General features: G+C 41.2%; 1 protein-coding gene across 2 annotated transcripts in view; it reads right to left on the bottom strand.

Moving 5' to 3' along the window:
- The window catches only part of c3-2 (complement component C3-2), a 67,726-nt gene that overhangs the window by 32,647 nt on the left and 13,718 nt on the right, over positions 1-21,361 (bottom strand). For both annotated transcript variants that reach the window (XM_078949444.1, NM_001105083.1), the window contains 21 exon segments: positions 19,037-19,119; positions 18,869-18,956; positions 18,693-18,795; positions 18,478-18,598; positions 18,268-18,383; positions 18,005-18,151; positions 15,186-15,285; positions 14,567-14,661; positions 14,287-14,478; positions 14,021-14,176; positions 13,759-13,888; positions 3,480-3,548; positions 3,154-3,351; positions 2,762-2,879; positions 2,565-2,653; positions 2,334-2,473; positions 1,860-2,072; positions 1,558-1,621; positions 1,358-1,447; positions 1,073-1,279; positions 906-981 (listed from right to left, as the gene is read on the bottom strand). In XM_078949444.1, coding sequence (XP_078805570.1) covers positions 906-981; positions 1,073-1,279; positions 1,358-1,447; positions 1,558-1,621; positions 1,860-2,072; positions 2,334-2,473; positions 2,565-2,653; positions 2,762-2,879; positions 3,154-3,351; positions 3,480-3,548; positions 13,759-13,888; positions 14,021-14,176; positions 14,287-14,478; positions 14,567-14,661; positions 15,186-15,285; positions 18,005-18,151; positions 18,268-18,383; positions 18,478-18,598; positions 18,693-18,795; positions 18,869-18,956; positions 19,037-19,119 — 2,595 coding nt within the window.

Below are 21,361 nucleotides of genomic sequence, written 5' to 3'. Positions count from 1 at the left end.
TTTGATTCGTTGCACTAATATTTTGCCACAAAGAACGTAGAAAGAAGGTGGATGTTTTTGATACACTTTATTCTGGGGCTTGTGGGAGTTTATTGTCAATTTGAATTTTTTTCCACATATTTTATATAAAACAATGATACTGCCTTAATCTCACTTTCAAACTATAGCTTATTTTGTGTTCTCAAATATATATCTGTGACAGACTGGCGACCTGTCCAGGATGTCCCCTGCCTTCGCCCACAAGTGCACGGGATAGGCTCTGGCAGCCCCGTGACCCCAAACGGGACAAAACAGAAGAAGATGAATAAATGAAATATATATCTATTATGTAAGGAATAAAGCCAGATGTGCCACGCAAATGGCTGATTGCATCGGATAGTAAACTATGGAATTACAAATGTCCACATATGTAATATGGTATTAATTAGAAGTTTTGGTACAGATTTATGTAAAACTTCATAAAGCCCCTTTTTTAGTATTTTCAATTCAATTAAATTCAGCTTTATTTGTATATCATTTTCCTGCTACAGAGCATCTCAAAGTTCTTCCCATAATAAAACAGATGTTAGTACAATAAAAAGAATTGCAGTTAAAATAGTAAACACAGTAAAAAAAATAATGAAACAAAATAAATATTAAAAACCAACACATACACATCCCATCAGTACAATCAAAATAAATCGAGTCGAATTTTAATCCTTCACTGTGGGCAACTTCAGGAATTTAAGTGAAAATAACCTGAAAATCAAGCTCTTCGCAGCAATTAGTAGGTTAGATTATAATTAGATTAATTAATTACAGGTCATGATTATTTAATCACACAAAAAAATTAACTGTATGACAGCACTGAAATGGACGATGGATGGATGAATGAAAGTATGGATGGATGATAATGATGACCTTACCAGGAGCTGCTTGGACTTCTAGGATATATAGCAAAGGAACCGTCGTTTTTTATGTAGGCTAGCTCGTTGTTGTAGCCTGTATAGAAAAATAGATGTGTGTTGGAGAATGACCTATGACTTCCATTTGCATACAACCACAGCTTTTCAACCCAGAACTTTCATCTTACCTGTTTTTATGTGCTGAAGGGCCTCATCCCGTTTCTGAAAGCCAACGGCTTCCCATTGGTTGGTTTTGTCCAGATATGTGGTTGCAATGACAGGTAGGGTCATGCGCATCATGTTCTGCTCTCCACAACCAGAGGGCTGCTTAATCAGAGTACCCAAAGACTTTCCACTGATGGCATTTTCAACCAGACTAGAAACTTGTTCTCGGCCTGCGTGCAAAATGTAAAACCAAAGTGGATATAATCACCAGCAACCATGCAGAGCTCAGTTTGAGGATGAAAACTGACCTGTCACTGAGATCTGAGTACTTGTAGGTGAGTTTGGAATCATATTACTTTCAGGAATGTTGCTGTTCAGAACTTCCACTTGTTCACCGTCTAAAAAACCCACAATTGTGTAGTTATGGAATATAGGAGTCCACAGAAATACTTATTGCCATGTTAAAAAAGTTACTTCAATTCATGCAAAAATCATGTATCAGACTCACTTTTCCCCTTATGAGCTGGATCCAAGGTTACAGTTTTTGCAGTTTTAACCAGAACTCCTGGAGGCTGAGGAAGAAAATATTGGACAATAAGCTTATTTTTGGCACTGCATACTGGTTTTTCAAGCTGATTTTCTTTGTATCTGTCACAATACTTATTTTAGGAAAGCCTTAGATACTTTTCTTAAAATTTGGTTTAAAATTTCAATACAATGCTACAGTGTGAATCACAGCATTTTTGTACAATGAGAACAGTGTCCAGGCTGAGATATGGGTCCTGTTGAAAAATCAATAGATTGACTTACAACCACCCGCAGGTCTTTCTTCACTCCATCACTCAGGTACGAGTCTTTGACAGCAGCTTTGACCTCGATGGGAAGAGTCCCCTCCTTCATGGGAATAATGATGAAGGGAACAGATCTTGTGGACATCTTGCCAACGTTCAACTCTTGGCGATATTTCCCACGTTTAGAAGCTGCGCTGCACGTGTCCTTTTCCTCAAGTAGATCTATACGAACCTGAAAAAAGACAAAATGGTGGAGAAAATTTTGACTCTTTCAACAAAAATAGTCTAACGTTAGAATGAAGGGACATTTGTGGTTTCGTGTTAAATTCAGAATCATTGCTTACTCCTCAGTCTGCAACAAGCACCTCGGAGCCCATAGTTTCCATATTAAAAGGAAACACTAACAAATATTCAGATGTTTCATGTACTGATCAAGCATTTTTATATCTCTCCTGTCTAAGTTTCAGTCATAATCCTGCTTCGCTGCTCTTACGGTTATGATCTCTGGCCTGTAGTTGTGTAGAATGGCTTTCACTTCCAGCTGCTCTCCGCGGACAGCTGAGTACGGCAGCCGGAGGTCTATGAAGAAGTCTTTGCGAACAATCACCTCCAGTGACTCTCCCACACAGATGCCTTCAATAAATACCACAGGAATCAAACGTTTACAGAAGTGGTCATGGTGCAGGGGTCATATAATGCAAACAGGAGCTGACTATTCACTAACCATGAGTTCTTGAGAGGCTAATGCCGGTGAACTCCCAGGTTGTGATGGAATCAGGCAGAGGAACATTTTTCACAAATGAAGTGGAGTCACTTGAGCACAAAAAAGGTGGGAGCACTTTTAGAGACAGCTAGCAAAGGGTGGTTACAGGTAAATGGAGGAGTGTCCCTCCAGCATGACAGTTTTTACCATGGACTCACCAGTTGGGTGTATTTTGGGGGCATTGTGGCAAAATAATATCGGACCAGAGCCAGCTTTCCGGGAAATTGCTGCGAGTAACAATTTCATTGCTGTCCATGTAGCTGTCATCTGTCTCACCTGGAATGATGAATGGCGTACACTTGTGCAGTGATTAATTTCCTCGAAGTCCCAAAGCGCTTTACAGTCATAAAACCATTCACCCATTTACACAGACATTCACACAGTGAATGAGGCAAGGTGGGGCTCAGTGTATTTCCCAAGGACACCTGCAATCTTCAAATCAGGGGTTGACCGGCCTGCCACTGCCCAACAGCCACCATGTATTACACAAAAAAACTTTGAGGTGTTTGTTTCCATGCGAACAGTCAGTTTTGTTGATACAGAAACTTACTTCGGGCCAGCTGCAGGCTCTCCTCTTTCTTTTCAAGTTGTTGTTTTTCCATTTCTTTGCAGCAGGTGACAAAAGCATCGACACAAGCCTGACCATCCAGGATGTACTCAGAGCGACGCTCACATGTGTATGAAACTGGGGAGTCCTTCATGCCGTCCAAACAACATTCCCGCTGTAGATCTTCCTTATACTGACTCACTAACCACAATGAAAGTTTAGATGGAAACATTTAGGAGACAAATATTGTGAATAAAGTAGAGAAACTGTCTTTCTTCTTTAGGAATTGAAATGACAATGCATGCATGGAAATTTGCTTCACTTCTCACATAATGTGGTTCTGACATCCATGATGGTTGAGGCCCGCCTTCTCCTGGATGGTGCTGCACATTTCTTTTCTGAAACAAGAACAGAATAGAAACAGATGGGCAAAAAGAAGCTTAAAAGTCCTCAGATGTCAGCAAATGATCAAAGAACGGAAGCAGCAAAGACACTTTGCAGGGTCTTTCACACAACAGTAGTGGTCTAGAGATGCTGAAATACCCCCTGCAATTCTGCTTCATTTTGTCTTCTATGGTTTCATGCTGATCAGACCCTCCATACCAGGTTTGTGTTTATACAATATACCGCTGTCCACATGTCCACATGCTTCATTTGATTATAACCACAGGCTTTAGTTAGATCAAGCTAGTGGAGATAGAATCTGCTCCAGTGTCTCCTTTACACCCTTAGGAACCTGGTCAGCAGAAAGCTCTATGTTGCATGTTAACAAGAGAAATGCACACCATTAACACTTGTGCTATCTTAGATGACCCCACACTTACATTGACGTGTTCTCCCTACCATGACAAATGAGGACAAAGGTGGAAAGATTTCATGTAATCCATGGACACCAGTGAAGATCACAAATCATTGAAGAAAAAAGGTTCAGAGCACTGTCTAGTGGGTCTAGATGACCCAACTCCTAATGTTAAAGTGCCTAGGATAGCACAAGGGTTAAGCATTTCCTTTAAGATCCAGATCCAGGCTGGTCTGTGGTGGTCTGAGGAAGTGGATTGGTTGCAGAAAGCAACTGCAACTGCTTCTTTTCACAGCAGCTCAGTCAAAAATCTCTGAGAAGAATATTTCTGGCAGAGGGGAGGCCTACTGCCAACTCTCCTCCAACCCCCTACACACACCTTGACGGAAGCAGCAGTGGCTAAAGGCTATGTACAGGGGTCCCTATACCAAGCCTACCCATCTCAACATCACATGTGTACTCAGGGGTGTAATGATTAATTTTAACAACAATTCAGTTAATATCATAAGTTGTGGCTGATGATAACATTTATAATCAATATTGGTTCATTTTGAAGGATCTGATCCACTGACCTAAAATCAATCCAGGACATCTTTAGCCAAAAATTCAACAAGTGTGACTAAATTCCTGGCTACTTAACAGTTTACAGTTTCCTTGTATTTCTTACAAGAAAATCAAGTGTAAAATAAATATCTACAAACATGTAAACAAGAATTAATGGCAAATCCAATGATATTCAAATTTCATAAATTTTAGCCCACTGTTGTTTTTCCACATTAAAATAATAAAAAGGGTGTCATAGTTCCTCTGGGAGTCCTCTCCTTCCCCCCCTCCCTTGTCTGCTCTTCCTCTCCAGATTAGACCCAGCTGTTGGCACTCTCCTCATCAGCCTGCCTGCTCCTATTTAAGATGGAACCTCCCAGTCCATTTCCCCTTTATGGTGCAGTTCCTGGTCTCATGTGTTCTATTGTCTGCCAAGTTTGTTTTTGCTCTTCGCCTGCTCTCCTAACCACGTATTCCTCATCGCCAATAGGACATCTCTCACTAGTGTCAACCTGGGTCTTCTCACTACTCGATCTACCAGAATTCCACCTGAGATCCAAAACCTCCAGCCACGCCAAGACTCCAGAACATGCCACGTATCTTGGCCACGTAGTCGGCTCACCAACACACAAGTTAAATACCCACGGCCTCGCCTCCAATTATCAGGAAAGCTCGAATTCATCTAATGGTCCTCATTCCATCGCCTTCTTCTCAGCTGCTCAAGCTCCTTTGATTTAACTGGACAATAAATATTTCTATAATCCACTACAGACTTGCATAATCTTTCCGGGTTCCAGTATCTGGGTCTTTTTTTGTCATAGCTGATCATGACATAACGAACTGGCCAAACTCCACACCTAGCTGAGCCGGGAGATCTTCGCTTTACAGTTATTCAGCAGGGAGTACTCCTTCAGCTTCAGCGCAACAAGACCTGTTTCGCTGTATTGACAGGATCTTACAAACCCTAATGGACTTAACCGGAGGCATACCCACTATTTCCATGACCGCCTCATCACTTCAGCCCTCAAGCAACATAGCTACCGCCACTTCCGCTCCATCACAGGAAAACTTCCGCCTGCAGCCGGAACCTTTCTACAGCGAAGTAGAAAATTGTAGCGGCTTTATCCTACAATGCCAGTTGATCTTCCAACAAGCCCTCAGGTAGAACCAGTCAGATCATAGCAAAATTACTTTGATTGTAAATTCCTTCACGAATGAAGCCATGCAGTGGACCCAAGCTTATCTAATTAGCCATGCTTATCCTGTGGACACGTGCACTGTCACCTCCATCACCTAATAGCTGTTGAACCTGAACTACAATGGCGTTTCTGACCGTGGAAGATGGATCTTATGATCTTAAGATGGAGCTTATGAGTTGTCACTCTGTGGGTTTTCCTTCCACAAAGGAGAATCCATGAGTGAAGCAAGCCTAAAAATGTAATATTTATATCATCCAAACACAGTGGATTCATAAATTGCCCACCCCTCCAGGCTCCCGAGACTTGGGTCATGGCTCACAGACTTGAGTTAGATGAGCCATTGGAAGCAGGTCAGAGCTTTTTACGGCGCCGCAGTCATTTGCTGTGGACTTAAAACTGAAACCGTATTTTTTTTCTCCTAAAACAGGCTAAATAACCAAAACTATTGCTGTTAATATTTAACTTTACAAAAGGCACCCCATACAACTCATCCGGGATGGCACATCAATGCGAGCTGTGGCAAGAAGGTTTGCTGTGTCTAGATCGTCGTCGTCGGCAGCCGTCCGTCTCGAAAGACGATGGTGTAGCTGCTTGTTGAATCTACCTGCACCGCCGAGAGTGGCTGTGCAGTCCGATTCTGGAATGGCAGTCAATGCCACACTTGGTACAGGTGAAGGACGATGGCTCTTGCAGCTGCTGCTGCCGCTGCTTCCTCCTGGTTCTTTTCTGTACAGCATTCTCGTTCCGCTTGGCCTTAGCATCTATTTGGAGACTTTGCCTGACTGCAAGTCTCCAAATAGGGCGATCGTCTGCTTGACTTTCCCATGTGTAGGGGTCAATGGAGCACCACCTCATGTCCTTCTTGCAGACTAGATATGTGTGTAGAAATATGTGTCTGTGTCTAAATGCTCTAGGGAGCCACTAGGGCAGCGCTAAAGAGCCACATGCGGCTCCTGAGCCGCGGGTTGCCGACCCCTGTGCTAATTGAAGGTATTGATGTAATGGACTGGCCCACCTGTCCCCCAGACCTTAATCCAATTCAGCATCTGGGACATCATGTATCTGTCCATCCACCGATACCAGATAACACCTCAGACTGTCCAGTAATTGGCGGATGCTTTGGTCCAATTGCTGTCACCTTTGGTTTGTCTGAAGATTAATAACACCTATTGTTAAAGTGAAATATGTCCAACACAAGAGGCCCTCAGTTCTCATCTGCCTGCCCAGCTGTTGGACAGGACAAGTGAAAAAATTAAAAAAAAAATAAAAAAGAAATAGACTCCTTAAGGCTGGTATAAGAGACCATTATCCACAGGTGGGAGTTGAGCTAACTGTCATGGTTTGGGTTTCTTTTGTCTTGGTTTTTGCTTTATTTCTTGTTCTGTCATGTTTGGTTCTGTTTTGTCATGTTCCTGAGTTTTACTTCCTTGTCCCTATCTGTCCTGATCTTGTTCACCTGTGTCTTGTCCGCCCTGTCTGTATTTAAGTCTCGTCTCTCCCTTCCTCTTGTGCTGGTCCATTAGCGTCTTAACGTCTTTAATATCTCTTGGTCCCTGACTCCTTCATGCCATGTTTTGTGCTAAGCCACACTAAGTTTAGTTTTGTTATCCTGATCTGCAGCGCTTTTTGTTTGTTCAATAAACCCTCTTACCTTGGAACCGTGTGCCTCCTGCCTCTGCGTCTGGGTCCTACCTGCTCACCAGCCTTCCCCACCTGACACTAACAGCACAGCACCATGCAAGATGTTGGGCATTTGACAGAGAACACCAAGTTTGGTGAATTTGTCATTAGCACACAGTGCTCTTCACAGATGAAAGCAGGTTCACACTGAGCACATGTGACAGATGTAACAGAGTCTGGAGAGGCCATGGAGAACTTTCTGCTGCCAGAAAAATCGGCCGGCATGACAGGTTTGGCAGTGTGGTGTTGTTATGGAGTGTCATAACACGTTTTACCCAGTAGGTGGAGATAACCACTGATGTATGAGTAGCTGAGTCAGAAAGAAGCTGCAGAAGAAGAATAAAGTTGGATCTTGAACTGAGCAGGTGTCTACATTTCTTTTCTACAACTCGACCGACACAACAGGCAGTTGGTTAGTAATTCTTTGGGGTGGCATTTCTTTCACTCTCCATGTTCTCACCAGAGGTACCCAGACTGCCATCACGTACCGAGATTAGATTCTCAGACCCTTTCTGAGACCATATGCACGATATGCGCGACCATATGCGATTGATCCTTGAGTTCCTCCTAATCAATCTATCAATCAGTCAGTCAGTCAATCCATCAATTAACCAACTAATTTCTTTGCCAAATGTAACAGCTTAATAACATTAGAACAATAACTGCAGGGCTCCCCACACAGACAACAAAAAAACACAGACAAATTAAAAGTATAAATAAATAAATTAAAAGCAGTTTGATTAAACCTATTATATAAAGGGCCATTAAAAAGTAAATAACTTAATTGGCTGCTCAGCCAACCGCAGCAGTTAAAATGCAACTCTACGTGCAGCCCAACATGATACTTTCCTCATATTTCTGCCTAATTTAGAGACCTCTCCGAAAAAGAAGCTTCCGGTTTGACGCAATGCTGAACACTTAATATCTTCTGCTAGATAGTAGAGGGCCAAACACCCAATTAGCAGGATGACCAGAGAGATAGATCCTTTACGATCCATGTTGCACTACTTAAGAGTCAGGATTTATAAAGGACTTCCAGGACTGCAAGTTTGCATCCGATAGTCCTGCTGGCAGAAAGAACTTCCACACTTCTTAAAGATTTCTTTACTTTCACAGTTAGCCACACACTGAAAGAACTGGTGAGAGCACTTTAATGCAACATTAGCCGCGGTTACATGGGCAGAATATCTTGATTGGATCAATGGTCGGGTTAAAATTCACCCGTGCACATGGGATCAGAAAACCTTTTTCCGACTAGAACAAGCGTTCCCATGGCTCACACTTTTGGTCGGAATTAATCATTTGGGCATGCGCAGTAGTGTTGAAAAGGGCTGAGCGAAATTTATTTCTGCTTCCCCAAACTCGCTGCGTGAGCTGGCGGCTCTCCTGAGTCCTGCAGCCGCTAACCCAGAGCGGCGGGACGGCTCGCAGTCTGAATTCTCCCACACAAAACAAACAAAAAAAAAAACGCACACCGAACAAACATCCTCCTCCCCTCAGACACGAAGTTATTAATCCAGCTCCTCTGCTCACTCGGGTGCCAGTGGACCAAGTGAGCGTCGGGGGGCACGAAGCGCTCCTTCCCCGCATCTCCCTCGTGAGGGGTGAAAGAGAGGCAGAGAGCCAGCGGGGCGAGAGCGGGGCGAGAGCAGAGCGGCGCTTTTCACGGGGCGTCCGCTGAGCAGCTGGTCGGTCCCGTATGCACTCCAAAGCTTTCTCTCAGCGAAACACCATCTATGCATGACGTAAACCAGAGCAGTAGTGACACACGATCGGAATGACCGTTTACATGGTCTACGATCGGATAAACGATCGGTATAACCCACCTATCTCGATCGGAAAGAAATTCTGATCCGAACGAGTCTGACCGGGTCAGAGTATTCCGAATGGCACGTTTACATGACGCATTTTCTTTCCGATCAGGCGTTCTTTCCGATTACTTTTGCCCATGTAAACGCGGCTATTAATGTAAAAGAATGGTTTTGTATTGAGTGAATTCCTGTGGTGCCTAAAAAAGAAAAGACGCTGCCAAGCTTTCTTAATAATACTACTGGTGTTTGAATAACAGCTGAGGTCGTTTGAGAGGGTCAGACACAAAAATGTGCAGTTTTTCAAGAATTTGTACCTCGGAATCGTGAGTGACAACAGGTTTTTTGTTTCTGCAGTTCAAGACAATGGTAGGCCTTGTGCGGCTGGAGTGTGTCAGCAGTTTCTGCTAGTTCAGGGGTCAGCAACCCAAAATGTTGAAAGAGCCATTTTGGACAACAAAAACAAAAAACAAATTTGTCTGGAGCCGCAAAATATTAAAAGCCCTATTTAAGCCTTATAATGAAGGCAACACATGCAATATGTATCTATATAAGCTATATTAGCCTGCTATTAAAATGACTAAGTAGTTACAAATACTTAATGAGCATTATTAACGATAAATGTTTATTTGCCCTGCAGTGCATTCTGCGGAGAACGACGCGTCACGTGACTGCTCAGTTGTGCAATTTAACTTCATTACAATATCAATGAATCATGTTTCATTGCTTTGATAAAATTAAAGAAATCCGATTTTTGATGTCATTTTTATTTTGAGGATTCGAACAAAAAACAATAAAATGGAACGTGCGTGCCCCATGACAGTCAGCTTGCGCTCGAATGACAGAACAGCTTCAAGCATTTGCGGCGCCTGGAGACTTTTATTCAGCTCGTTTAGGTGGCTTGTCACAGTCATCCACCAAAAAGTGCAGCTTTTTGAGCCACAGTATCTTCCAGTTGCGGGTAGTTCAGGTCTTTGCTTTTCAGGAATGTTTTCACGTGTTCTAAACAGACGACAAAGTGACGCAAAACGTCACCCCTGGACAGCCATCGGACTTTGTTGTGTAGCAGGAGAACAAAATATTTCCTTTCAACTTCATCAAGCAATGCACGGAACTGACAGTGGTTCAATTTACATCAGCCACTTGCCTAGCGGTCCGCTAAAAGTAAAAAAAAATAGAAATAAAAAAGCCCTGCTGGTAGAAACGTGTGTCGCAGGCTATGACACAAATTTTCGTTGACAGTGTGCATTTTAGGTCTGTTAGCAGCAGGGGATTGTGGGATGTGGGATGATGATCTAATTAGGGCTCAGCATGAGCATTTCTGTTTGCCCACGTTTCTTTTCATATGGCAGTTTCGTTGTTCCACCTTAGTTTATTCTTCCTGTTATGTTGGTTCTTTATGTTGCACCATGAGTGTGGAAGGGAGAGAGGTTGATCACCCCTGTGCAATGTTTAATGTGGTGTGTGTTAAAAATAATTCGTCTTGAATTGCCGGAAAGAGGCTACGGACTCAGCTTCTCTTATCGCCTCCTCCTCTCTGAGACTGTTCTGTGTCGTGCGGTGTGTGAGACATGGACAGTTCTCCAGCGCAGCCAGTTGATTGGCAGCTCAACATTTTTTACAGATTGGATCCCGTTTGTCCGCTGCAAGTGACATACTTGCCGGGCGTTACAATATATTTTCCACACATTCTTACAGCATTGGAAAACGTTAAGAATGTTTGTGTCTTGTCTATGAAGACTCTCATCCATTGTAGTAGTTTTAGGGGATGTCATCTGGACTTGGTTTTAAAGTTGGAAGACGTTTCACCTCTTATCCAAGAGGCTTTGTCAATTCTGAAATAGCTGGTCTAAGAGCTGGTATATATGCGCTCATGGGGGAGGAGTCAGACCTGAAACTGGAGGTGTTGTCCACTTAGCCTACGTGGTTTCGGGTCGTTAATAGTCCTTTGTCCTCAGCTGGGGGTTGGGGAGTCAGTGACTCCCTCTCCAAATGGTCGTCTCTTTCAGCGGTTAACGACTCAGGTGGAACTGGTTTGGTTTGTTTAGGTTTCAAAACACTGCCGTAGATGGATGGAAGAATAAACCTGAGACCACCATAATTATTAAGAGAAGGTTTATCCTTCTTGACAAAGATGGCTTCTTTCACTCCTCGCTCAAACCATCCTTTCTCTCTGGCTAGAATTCGGTCTTCACTGTCCTCGAAAGAGTGGTTTGTGGCCTTCAGGTGGAGATGTACTGCAGACTCAGGTCCACTTGGGTTGGCTCTGCGATGTTGGTAAAGCCGCTTGTGTAGCGGTTGTTTGGTTTCTCCTATATACTGTTCATTGCAGTTCTCTTTGCAGTGGATAGAGTACACAACATTACTCTGTTTGTAGCTGGGAATTTTGTCCTTTGGATGAACCAGTTTCTGTCTGAGGGTATTGACTGGTTTGAGATGAACTGGGATGTTATGTTGTTTGAAAATCCTTTTAAGTTTTTCAGACAGGCCTGAGATATATGGAATTGAAATACTGTTCCGTTTTGTCTCTTGTTCCTTCTTGTCTTGTTTTCCTGTATGTTGGGATCTGGTGAATGCCCACTTGGGATATCCACAGGTTCGGAGGGCTTGGTGGATATGTTGCTCTTCCTTCTTCTTTCCGTCAGAGCTTGTGGGGACCTCCTGGGCTCTGTGTTGTAATGTCCTGATGACGCCTAGTTTGTGCTGTAAAGGGTGGTTTGAGTCAAATAACAGGTACTGATCTGTGTGAGTAGGCTTTATGTACACTTCAACCTGGAGCTGTCTGTCCTCTCCAATGATCACAGCACAGTCTAGAAAGGCTAGGGTGTTCTCCTTTGTGTCTTCCCTGGTGAACTTGATGTTCTTGTCTACTGCGTTGATATGATCTGTGAAAGTCTCCACTTCCTGGCTTTTGATGATTGATTTGAATTGAATTGATTGATTTGAAGATGATGAAGAATGGTGGTCTCAGGTTTATTCTTCCATCCATCTACGGCAGTGTTTTGAAACCTAAACAAACCAAACCAGTTCCACCTGAGTCGTTAACCGCTGAAAGAGACGACCATTTGGAGAGGGAGTCACTGACTCCCCAACCCCCATCTGAGGACAAAGGACTATTAACGACCCGAAACCACGTAGGCTAAGTGGACAACACCTCCAGTTTCAGGTCTGACTCCTCCCCCATGAGCGCATATATACCAGCTCTTAGACCAGCTATTTCAGAATTGACAAAGCCTCTTGGATAAGAGGTGAAACGTCTTCCAACTTTAAAACCAAGTCCAGATGACATCCCCTAAAACTACTACAATGTTTGTGTCTTGTATTTCCTCCTACCGAAACCATATAAAACAAAAAATATATTTCTCTCCCCTATCTTTTTACATTTTCAAACACTTTTCTAAATGAGCCGCGGGTTGCCGCGGGTTGCCGACCCCTGTGCTAGTTTAAGGTATTGATGTAATGGACTGGCCCACCTGTCCCCCAGACCTTAATCCAATTCAGCATCTGGGACATCATGTATCTGTCCATCCACCGATACCAGATAACACCTCAGACTGTCCAGTAATTGGTGGATGCTTTGGTCCAATTGCAAAAGGAGATTCCCAATAGGAGAGTTCTTACCAAAAAGTTCTATTTTGATTTCATCTAACCATAGGACATTCTCCCAATCCTCTTCTGGATCATCCAAAAGCTTGCTAGCAAACTTTAGATGGGCCTGTACATGTACTGGCTTTAGTAGGGGGACTCGTTGCAGGATTTGAGTCCCTTGTGGTGTAGTGTGTTACTAATGGTAACCTCTGTTAGCTTGCTACCAGCTCTCTGTCGGTCATTCACACCCCTTGTGTTTCTGGGATTTTTGCTCACTGTTCTTGTGATCATTTTGCAGGGAGCTCCAGATCTTGTATGTCTTCCATTTCCTAATATTTGCTCCCACCATTGATTTCTTCACACCAAGCTGCTTACCTATTGCAAATTCAGTCTTCCCAGCCTGGTGCAGATCATCAATTTTATTTCTGGTATCCTTAGACAGCTCTTTGGCCTTGGCCATAGTGGTGTTTGGAGTGTGACTGTATGAGGTTGTAGACAGGTGTCTTTTATATAGATAACCAGTTCAAACAGGTACCATTAATACAGGTAACGAGTGGAGGACAGAGGATCCTCTAACAGAAGAAGTTACAGGTCTGTGAGAGCCAGAAATCTGCCTTGATTGTAGGAGACCAAATACTTATTTTCCACCATAATTTACAAAGAAATTCTTTAAAAATCAGACGATGTGATTTTATGGATTTCTTTTCTCATTCTGTCTCTCATAGTTGACGTGTACCTTTGAAGAAAATTACATGCCTCTCTCATCTTTTTTTAGTAAGAGAAATGCACAATTGGTGGCTGACTAAATACTGTTTTTGCCCCAGTGCATGTTTGCATTCATATAAGCCTACTGCCTCTTATCTTCAATGACAAGGCATTCACAAGAGAAGGCAACCCAACAGTTCAAACTTTCTGCTGTCATTGTATATGCTGAATATTAGCATTAACAGACTCATTGTGTTTAAATACAGCATGGCAATATTGTGCTTACCTTGTCTGTAAACTGTTCCTGATGCAGTACTGGACTCAAATAACAGCCCGGAATCAAAAAACACGCTCAAGCCATTCTTCCCTCCACCAGGAGTACAGCCAGTGTCAAACTTCTCCACCTCATCCCAAATCTGATGCAAAACATTAGACATCTAAAGGTTATAGATTGTCTTGTAAATCAGGCAGAAAACCTGGTGACTGAGTTGGATTATTCTTGATTAATCATAAAACAATCAAGAGCTTTTAAACATCCAGTTGCTTACTTTTTTCTGTGTGAGTCTGTGCTTGCTGTTTAGGACGTAAACACCTTTGTCTACGGCCACCAGTCCCACTGTGGCACCTGGATCTCCAGAGACCTTTAAGCCAAACAACCTGCGGGGCTCGTTGGCAGTGCCAGGTCTCGTTGGTTCCAATGTCAGCTGCAATTCATGTCATACAGACATGCATGAAGATACAAAGCAGACGTGAGCGGCAGTACTTTCCATTTTGGCATTGAACAGAGGGAAAAAGCTGCTTGAATATGACTCACCGAGCCCATGCATGAATCTGTAACATCCACCCAAACTGAATCTGACACCACTTCATTATTGCTGGGATGGTAGAAAGCAATAATCCGGAAGGACGGCAGCATCTCTTGGGTAACGGGAATTATGAGGGAGATCAGCACTTGGCCTATTGTTTTGTAACGTCCAAACTTCACCAGCTGACCCCTGCTGGTGATCTGGGGGGGAAGAGTCACAAATCCAGCAATCAGTAAATAATGAGTAAAGCGTGTTTATGACCGAGAATCGAAAGCCAACAGCTCTCACCAGATAAGTGATGTCTTTGCTTCCACTTGGCTGCTTGTTCAGAATTAGGTTGATCTTCAGGTTGTCACCTAATTTGACCTCAGGCGTGTCCACACCTGTGAATGGGAAGAGTGCTCAAAGCCATGCAGAAGACTGTATGATGTTTTTTTTTATCATAACACTGGATAATTTGTTAATATTCTTGGATGTTCATTACTGATAGGGCTAAGTATCAGTGTGATTGTGATTGAGATGTTTATAATTTGTTTGGAATGTTTAGAATTTTGGTTTAACACAATTCAACTTAGAATTTGTACATTTTTAAAATTTTGTCATGTTCATCACTACTAAAAAAAACTGCTTTCAAATAGTGTTATAGTTTAAACTAAATTTGTAGCTTTTAATAAATAGAATAGGAATTTTACTGCAAACACTATGTTCTCAAAATTACATAGAATAAATTTAATTTATAGATTTTTTTTATTCTTGTAAACCACTGTTTTGATTTTTCATATGTGTTTGTGTTTGAAATAAAGAAACTGACACTGAATTTTGATGAATGGGGACACCATTTTATAAGTAAAGATTGATTTGATTTTTACTAAACTTTTAAACTTATTTTAAAATCAGTCCTACTTACCAATATGGATGTAAGTCTTGCTGTTGGTAGAGTACTGGTTTGCCTGCATTGTGGCTTGGGCTTGTCTGTTAGGTGAAATATTTGGATCATCAGTCTTTGCCTGTGAGGAGCATTAAAGAAACAAATTGATTTCACTTATTTAAAACATTGGAAATAATTCAGCTAAATGTCCGCATTTGTCTTTTCATTTAAAGCTAAAGGTGCTGTAATCTCCCGGTGGAAAACACAAATGATGCTGAACATGGTTCAAAGGAAGCTAGTTGCTAAAATAGTTGGTAACACTTTATATTAAGATTCCTTAACAAGTTTTGTTAACACATTAACAAGCATTATAAATGAATTTATAGAGTTTCAGTAAGACATTTATTAGTACAATAAGTCTAATTTGGTTTATTAAATTACTTAGTTAACACATTTACAAGCATTATTATTAGGATGTTTTCAAGATGCTAATGATGCATTTACTGATATTAAAGGTGCCTAACAAATGTGTCAGTGTTAATAAGCTTAACAAAGATTTATTAACAACCTTTGTTAACAAATTAAGAAGTATTATTATTGTTTGGGGTTCTAGTAAGATATTTATTAGCATTATAGATGTCTCACACAAGCCTAAGTGTTCATAGGCTTAATAAGTTTTATTAACTAACTTAACAAATTAATAGGCTTTATTAATGTGTCAGATGCTAGTAAGATATTTGTTAGCATTATAGATGTCTTGCAAATACCTGAAAGTGTTAATAAGATTTTTTAACATCTAAAGTCAGACCATTGTCTTCTAAATCCATATTACTAAACTGCTTATAAGCTTTACAAATGTATTAATTAACTTTGTTAATAGTTTATTAAGTGTTTTGCAGCACCTCATCTAAAGTGTGGACGTTTTTTAGCACAAACAACCACAAAGCATAAAGATTGTAAAAAGAACTTTATGACATTAAAACAGACTAAACATACACAAATCGTCCTGTAAATGATATATAATAATTCAATTCAGACAAATAATTTTTTTTTAAAAACATATATACTGGTGTTGGATGACTAGCATCACGACTAATAAGGATAAAGTATTAGCATCTATCCTGAGTGAAACATTCATTGCAAATCCCATCACCAGGAGACTATTCTCTGCATTCACTGCAAATGCATTCAACCACTGTTGCCTTGCTTCAAAGTCCACAAGAAAGTTGCACAAGCCAGTAATTTTTGAAGAACGAAGACAATAAACCTACAGGAGCCAGGCTAAAGCTAACACGCTAACGACCGACCGGTACAGAATCAAAGATGGGCAGGGCTTTTTTCGTCACCTGTGTGAAAGCAAAGTCTAAGAGGCCATTCAATTGGCTGAAAGTGAGCACGCATGTTTTGCTGATGAGTTTGATTGACAGATTCATTAGCCAATGGTGACATTAGTTTACCTGCCCATCTTTGATTCATAATCAAAGATGAAGATGGGCAGGTTTTGGCTCCTTTAACCCTTGTGCTATCTTAGATGACCCCATCCTTACTTTGACGTGTTCTCCATACCATGACAAAGGTGGATAAAGGTGGAAAGATTTCATGTAATCCATGGACACCAGTGAAGATCACAAATCATTGAAGAAAAAAGGTTCAGAGCACTGTCTAGTGGGTCTAGATGACCCAACTCCCAATGTTAAAGTGCCTAGGATAGCACAAGGGTTACAGCCTACCAGGATGCACCAAACTTCTGGTGCCTTGTTGACACAGATAAGTACAGTGGTGTATGCACAATAGCTGAGAAAGTTGCTGAATGTTTGGTTTAACCTACTTCTGCGAATCAGCGTTTTCTGTCATGAATTTCATCAAAAATAACACAGAACACACCTCACTGATGCACATCTGAAAAACTCCCTCACAGTTGCAGTGTCTAGTTACACACCAGATTACAATGCACTGGAGAACAGCATGTAATGGCAGTCTACCCACTAACAGTGAAACAGATACTAGACGTCAGTGGCAACATGCCAGTGACATGGCATATTTAAATCAAAATATTAAAGAATTGTGTTCAATTTTAAAGTGTGTTCATTACATGTAGCTGTTATAATTTTGTTTAAAATGCTGCAGATTTGGTCATTAGTTCAAAATGTGACAAGATTTATTACCGTGATCAATTTATTCACATAGATAAGTATGGTTAATCATTATTAATAATGTAGAACTAAAGGCAAACTAATCACAATTGTTATTTCAGGAGAGCCTGTCACATTGGTAGCCCTTCTTATGATTCAATACCCATGAAACAGCTTTCAGTTTCAAAAAGATTGATGACCTATATAAATATAGATAAAAAATATGATAAAATGAAATGTGTAAATCTATATAAATCAAAACTGAGTTGAATATATTTGGGTTTTAAATAAAGTAACTTAAACCCTACTTTAATGATGTTAGTTGAGTTGGGATGGAGTGAACTAAATGTAGTTGATTAAACCAAGTTTTACTGAAATGAATTTGACAGGGATGTAGTTAGTCTTAAAATAAAGTAAATGAAACTAAATTGAATTTTGAACTTTTAAATTGTAATAAATGTATAACAAATTGTGTTGAACTGAACTGATAAATGAAATTAAACAGATCAGTGGCTTAACTACATTGAGCTGATTCTTATTGAATAACTGGATTGAAATCAAAGTAATTCTTGCTGTACAGCAATCATATTTCAGTTAATTACACTACACTGATCTAAACTGAAATGAGTTCAAATACATTACATTGAACTATAACAAAATGTACTAAAAAGGTTGTGTAATATTTGCAGCAGCTTTTCCATTGTATAGGTGTGGGTTTGGTCTTACAGAGATTGACAGCCCTCCAGCCGTTGTTGCTGTATTGATGGTCAGCCTCGCTACGCCGTTGGCGGCGGTAGAGCCCCTTACAGGACCAGGAGTTACAACCACTGGGATGTTCACTGCTGGACTTTCATCAGGATTTAAAACTTCAACCTGTCATCCAATAAAAGATAGGTTAAATCATCAGGATAAGATTAACTTTTCTCTTTTGGCATTTTTCAAAGATTCAGAGCAACAAACGTTACAGTCAAAAGTTACAAATGTTTTACCGCCACATCAAAGGACATTCCAGGTTTAAAATATTTTGGAGTTTTTTTAAAGGTGATGGTGTAAGGAGATGTGACGATTTGGATGCCTCTTAGCTCTGCCTCCACCATCTCACTCCCTGTCAAACATTTCAACGAATTGAACAATGAAGTCCTTTCAGCCACGTTTTGAAGCAGCACGATTGACATGAGGATGAATTGTCTTCATCTTACCGCTTTCTGTCAGCACGCTAACAGAAACAAAGATGGAGGTGCCCACAAGCTGATTGATATCCTGAAAGGTTTTTGTGATCTGTTCCCTCTTCAACACTACTTTTCCCTCTCCGTTTTCAATCTAAGGACCCAAAGACACATGCAGTTCTGACTTTCTGAAACATTGCAAAAAGATCACCATGACGGAATTGGAAAAATGTACAATCTGTTCTCACCGGCACTCGAGATACAGAGTCAGGGAAGCTCTTCTTCTGGCCTTGGTCCATGACTCCAAACACAACATAGGCATTTCCATTCACTTCTTGTCCAAAAAGATACCTGCACACCAAACAGAAGTTACCATGGAAAAAGAATTCAATGCCACAAGTTGTTTCGCACGAGATTCACCCACCTGGCTTTAATGTCAATCTCCAAAGTTTCACTGTCGATATAGAAGAAAGATCTCAGGGAGGAGAGCTTGACCTCAAAGCTGGGGAGCACTGTGAAAAATGTATTTAGGTTAAGTTTTGGTCCTGCAAGAGAAATATGTAAGTAAGAAGGTGAATAGGACAGACTTTACCATATTCTTTGACCTCGAAATTAGCAGAGAAGCTCTCCTGTGGATTGCTCTGGAACTTTGCCACAATTTTCCAAAGTCCAGGACTGTACAGACACACATTATCAAGAAGATTAGAACCTGCAAGAAATTAACATGGTCCTGCTATGGAAATATGTCTTGAAGTACACAAGTTAAAACAGAGCTCTGCAGAAGGCAGCAGTTAGAATCATCTGCTTCGTAACCCTTTCCTCTGCACTCACATCAACCACCCTCATGTCCTCCTTTATTTCCATGAATGTCTTATTTGTTCATCCACTTTCTTTGTATCTCTAACTGTCGCATCATCAATGTCCCTCCTCTAAATTTATCTAAACCATCTCAATCTAGATTTTAGCTCTAACCTCCTAAACATTTAAAATTAACCGTCCATGTAAATTATTTATTCCCGACTCTGTCTTTTCTTATCAATTGAGAACATCAAGATCTGCCGCCCTGCTTCTTCTAGCTGTGCCTTTTTCTCAAAAAGTGCATCCCAGTGGAGGTGTTCCGAGCATGACTCACTGGCAAAGACCCCATAAACAGGCTGGAAAGACTATGTCTCGGCTTTAGAACGCCTTTAGGTTGCCCCAGATAACCCAGAGGAAATTGCTGGATTGTTGACCCTAAGCACTATAACTTCAGTATCTTCTTCACTTCTGCTCCCTATATTCTGACTATCCCTCTCATTTACTTACAGATGTTCTGTCTTCTTCTGTCTCCTATGTTACACCTACAGCACATCTCACCATCATCCAGCTCTTATAGATTTACTGCACAACTCCAACATTCTTCTCTGCCACTACCGATTTTTTCATTGAAAATCACCACTCCTCTCTATTCAGTGGGGCAAACAGGTAATTAATCAACCACCAACTATGCAGGTTTTCCCACGTAAAAATATGAGAGATGCCTGTAATTTTCAGCAGAGGGATACCTCAACTATGAGAGACAAAATAAGACCCCCCCCCCCCCCAAAAAAAAAAATCACCATGACAAAAATTTTAAATAATTTATTTGTAAATTCTGGTGGAAAGAAGTATTTGGTCATAAACAAGAGTTCAACTGATTACTTTGCTAAATACCCTATGTTAACAATGACAGCAGTCAAACTTTTTCTGTAAGTCTTCCCAAGGTTTTCACAACTGTTGCTGGTATTTTGGCCCATTCCTCCATGCTGATCTCCAGCAGTGATGTTTTGGGGCTGTCACTGCGCAACATGGACTTTCAACTCCCTCCCAAGATTTTATATGAGGCTGACATCTGGAGACTAGGCCACTCGAGGACCTTGAAATGCTTCTGACAAAGCCACTCCTTTATTACTCAGGGACAAGTATGTTTGGGATCATTGTCATGCTGAAAAACCCAGCCACGTTTCATCTTCAATGCCCTTGCTGGTGGAAGGAAGTTTTCACTATATCCGCGGTTACATGTGTAAAATATCATGATCAGATCAACGGTCGGATTGGAATTCAACCGTGTACATGGGCCCAGAAAAACTTTTTACGATTAGAACAAACGTTGTTGGAATAAATAATTTGGGCATGCACAGTATTGTTGAAAGTACTGGAAGCGGAAATGAGTCCCGATGTAAACAAGCCGAGTAGCTACATACATCTATTTAGCAGCTCCGTGATATAAGAGATGATCTTGTAACCCTTGTGCTATCCTAGGCACTTTAACATTGGGTCTAGATGACCCACTAGACAGTGCGCTGAACCTTTTTTCTTCAATGATTTGTGATCTTCACTGGTGTCCGTGGATTACATGAAATCCTCTCCACCTTTATCCACCTTTGTCATGGTAGGAATAACACGTCAATGCAATGGTGGGGTCATCTAGGATAGCACAAGGGTTAAACGTGCTTTTATTATTGTTATGGTTATTGTGAAGCGCCTGTTCGCTAATCATTTTATTTTTATTTTATTTATCAATATGTGTGCTTTTTAGTGCTTTTTTGTGGCAGAAGCCAAAATACTGACCCGTAGAAGGGTTAGGTGAAGGCCAACATGCGCTAACAACAACATTTAGCCTGGATGAACATAAAATCCATGCGGGAATTGCGCAATCTGCATCTTGGCTGCACGTAAATATGTGGGAATAACATCAGCCTTTATTTTGCCGGGGCATGACTGGGATCACATATCCACGTCTATTGTTTGAACAGTTTCTAAGGACTGAGCGGCATTTCTGCTTTGAAAGGCACACACCGCCCCAAAGCCGCTGTGTGAGATGAATTCAGCTGCTCGTTCACATAGAGCTGCGGGACTGATGGCAGTCCAAAGCCTCCCACACGTAACAAAGCATCCT

The sequence above is a fragment of the Oryzias latipes genome, chromosome 1 (assembly GCF_053564925.1).
Source record: "Oryzias latipes strain Hd-rR chromosome 1, Olatipes_Hd-rR_3.1".
Classification (NCBI taxonomy): Eukaryota; Metazoa; Chordata; class Actinopteri; order Beloniformes; family Adrianichthyidae; genus Oryzias; species Oryzias latipes.
The sequence above is the reverse complement of the archived record's forward strand: the minus strand, read 5'-3'. Positions and strand labels throughout refer to the sequence as shown.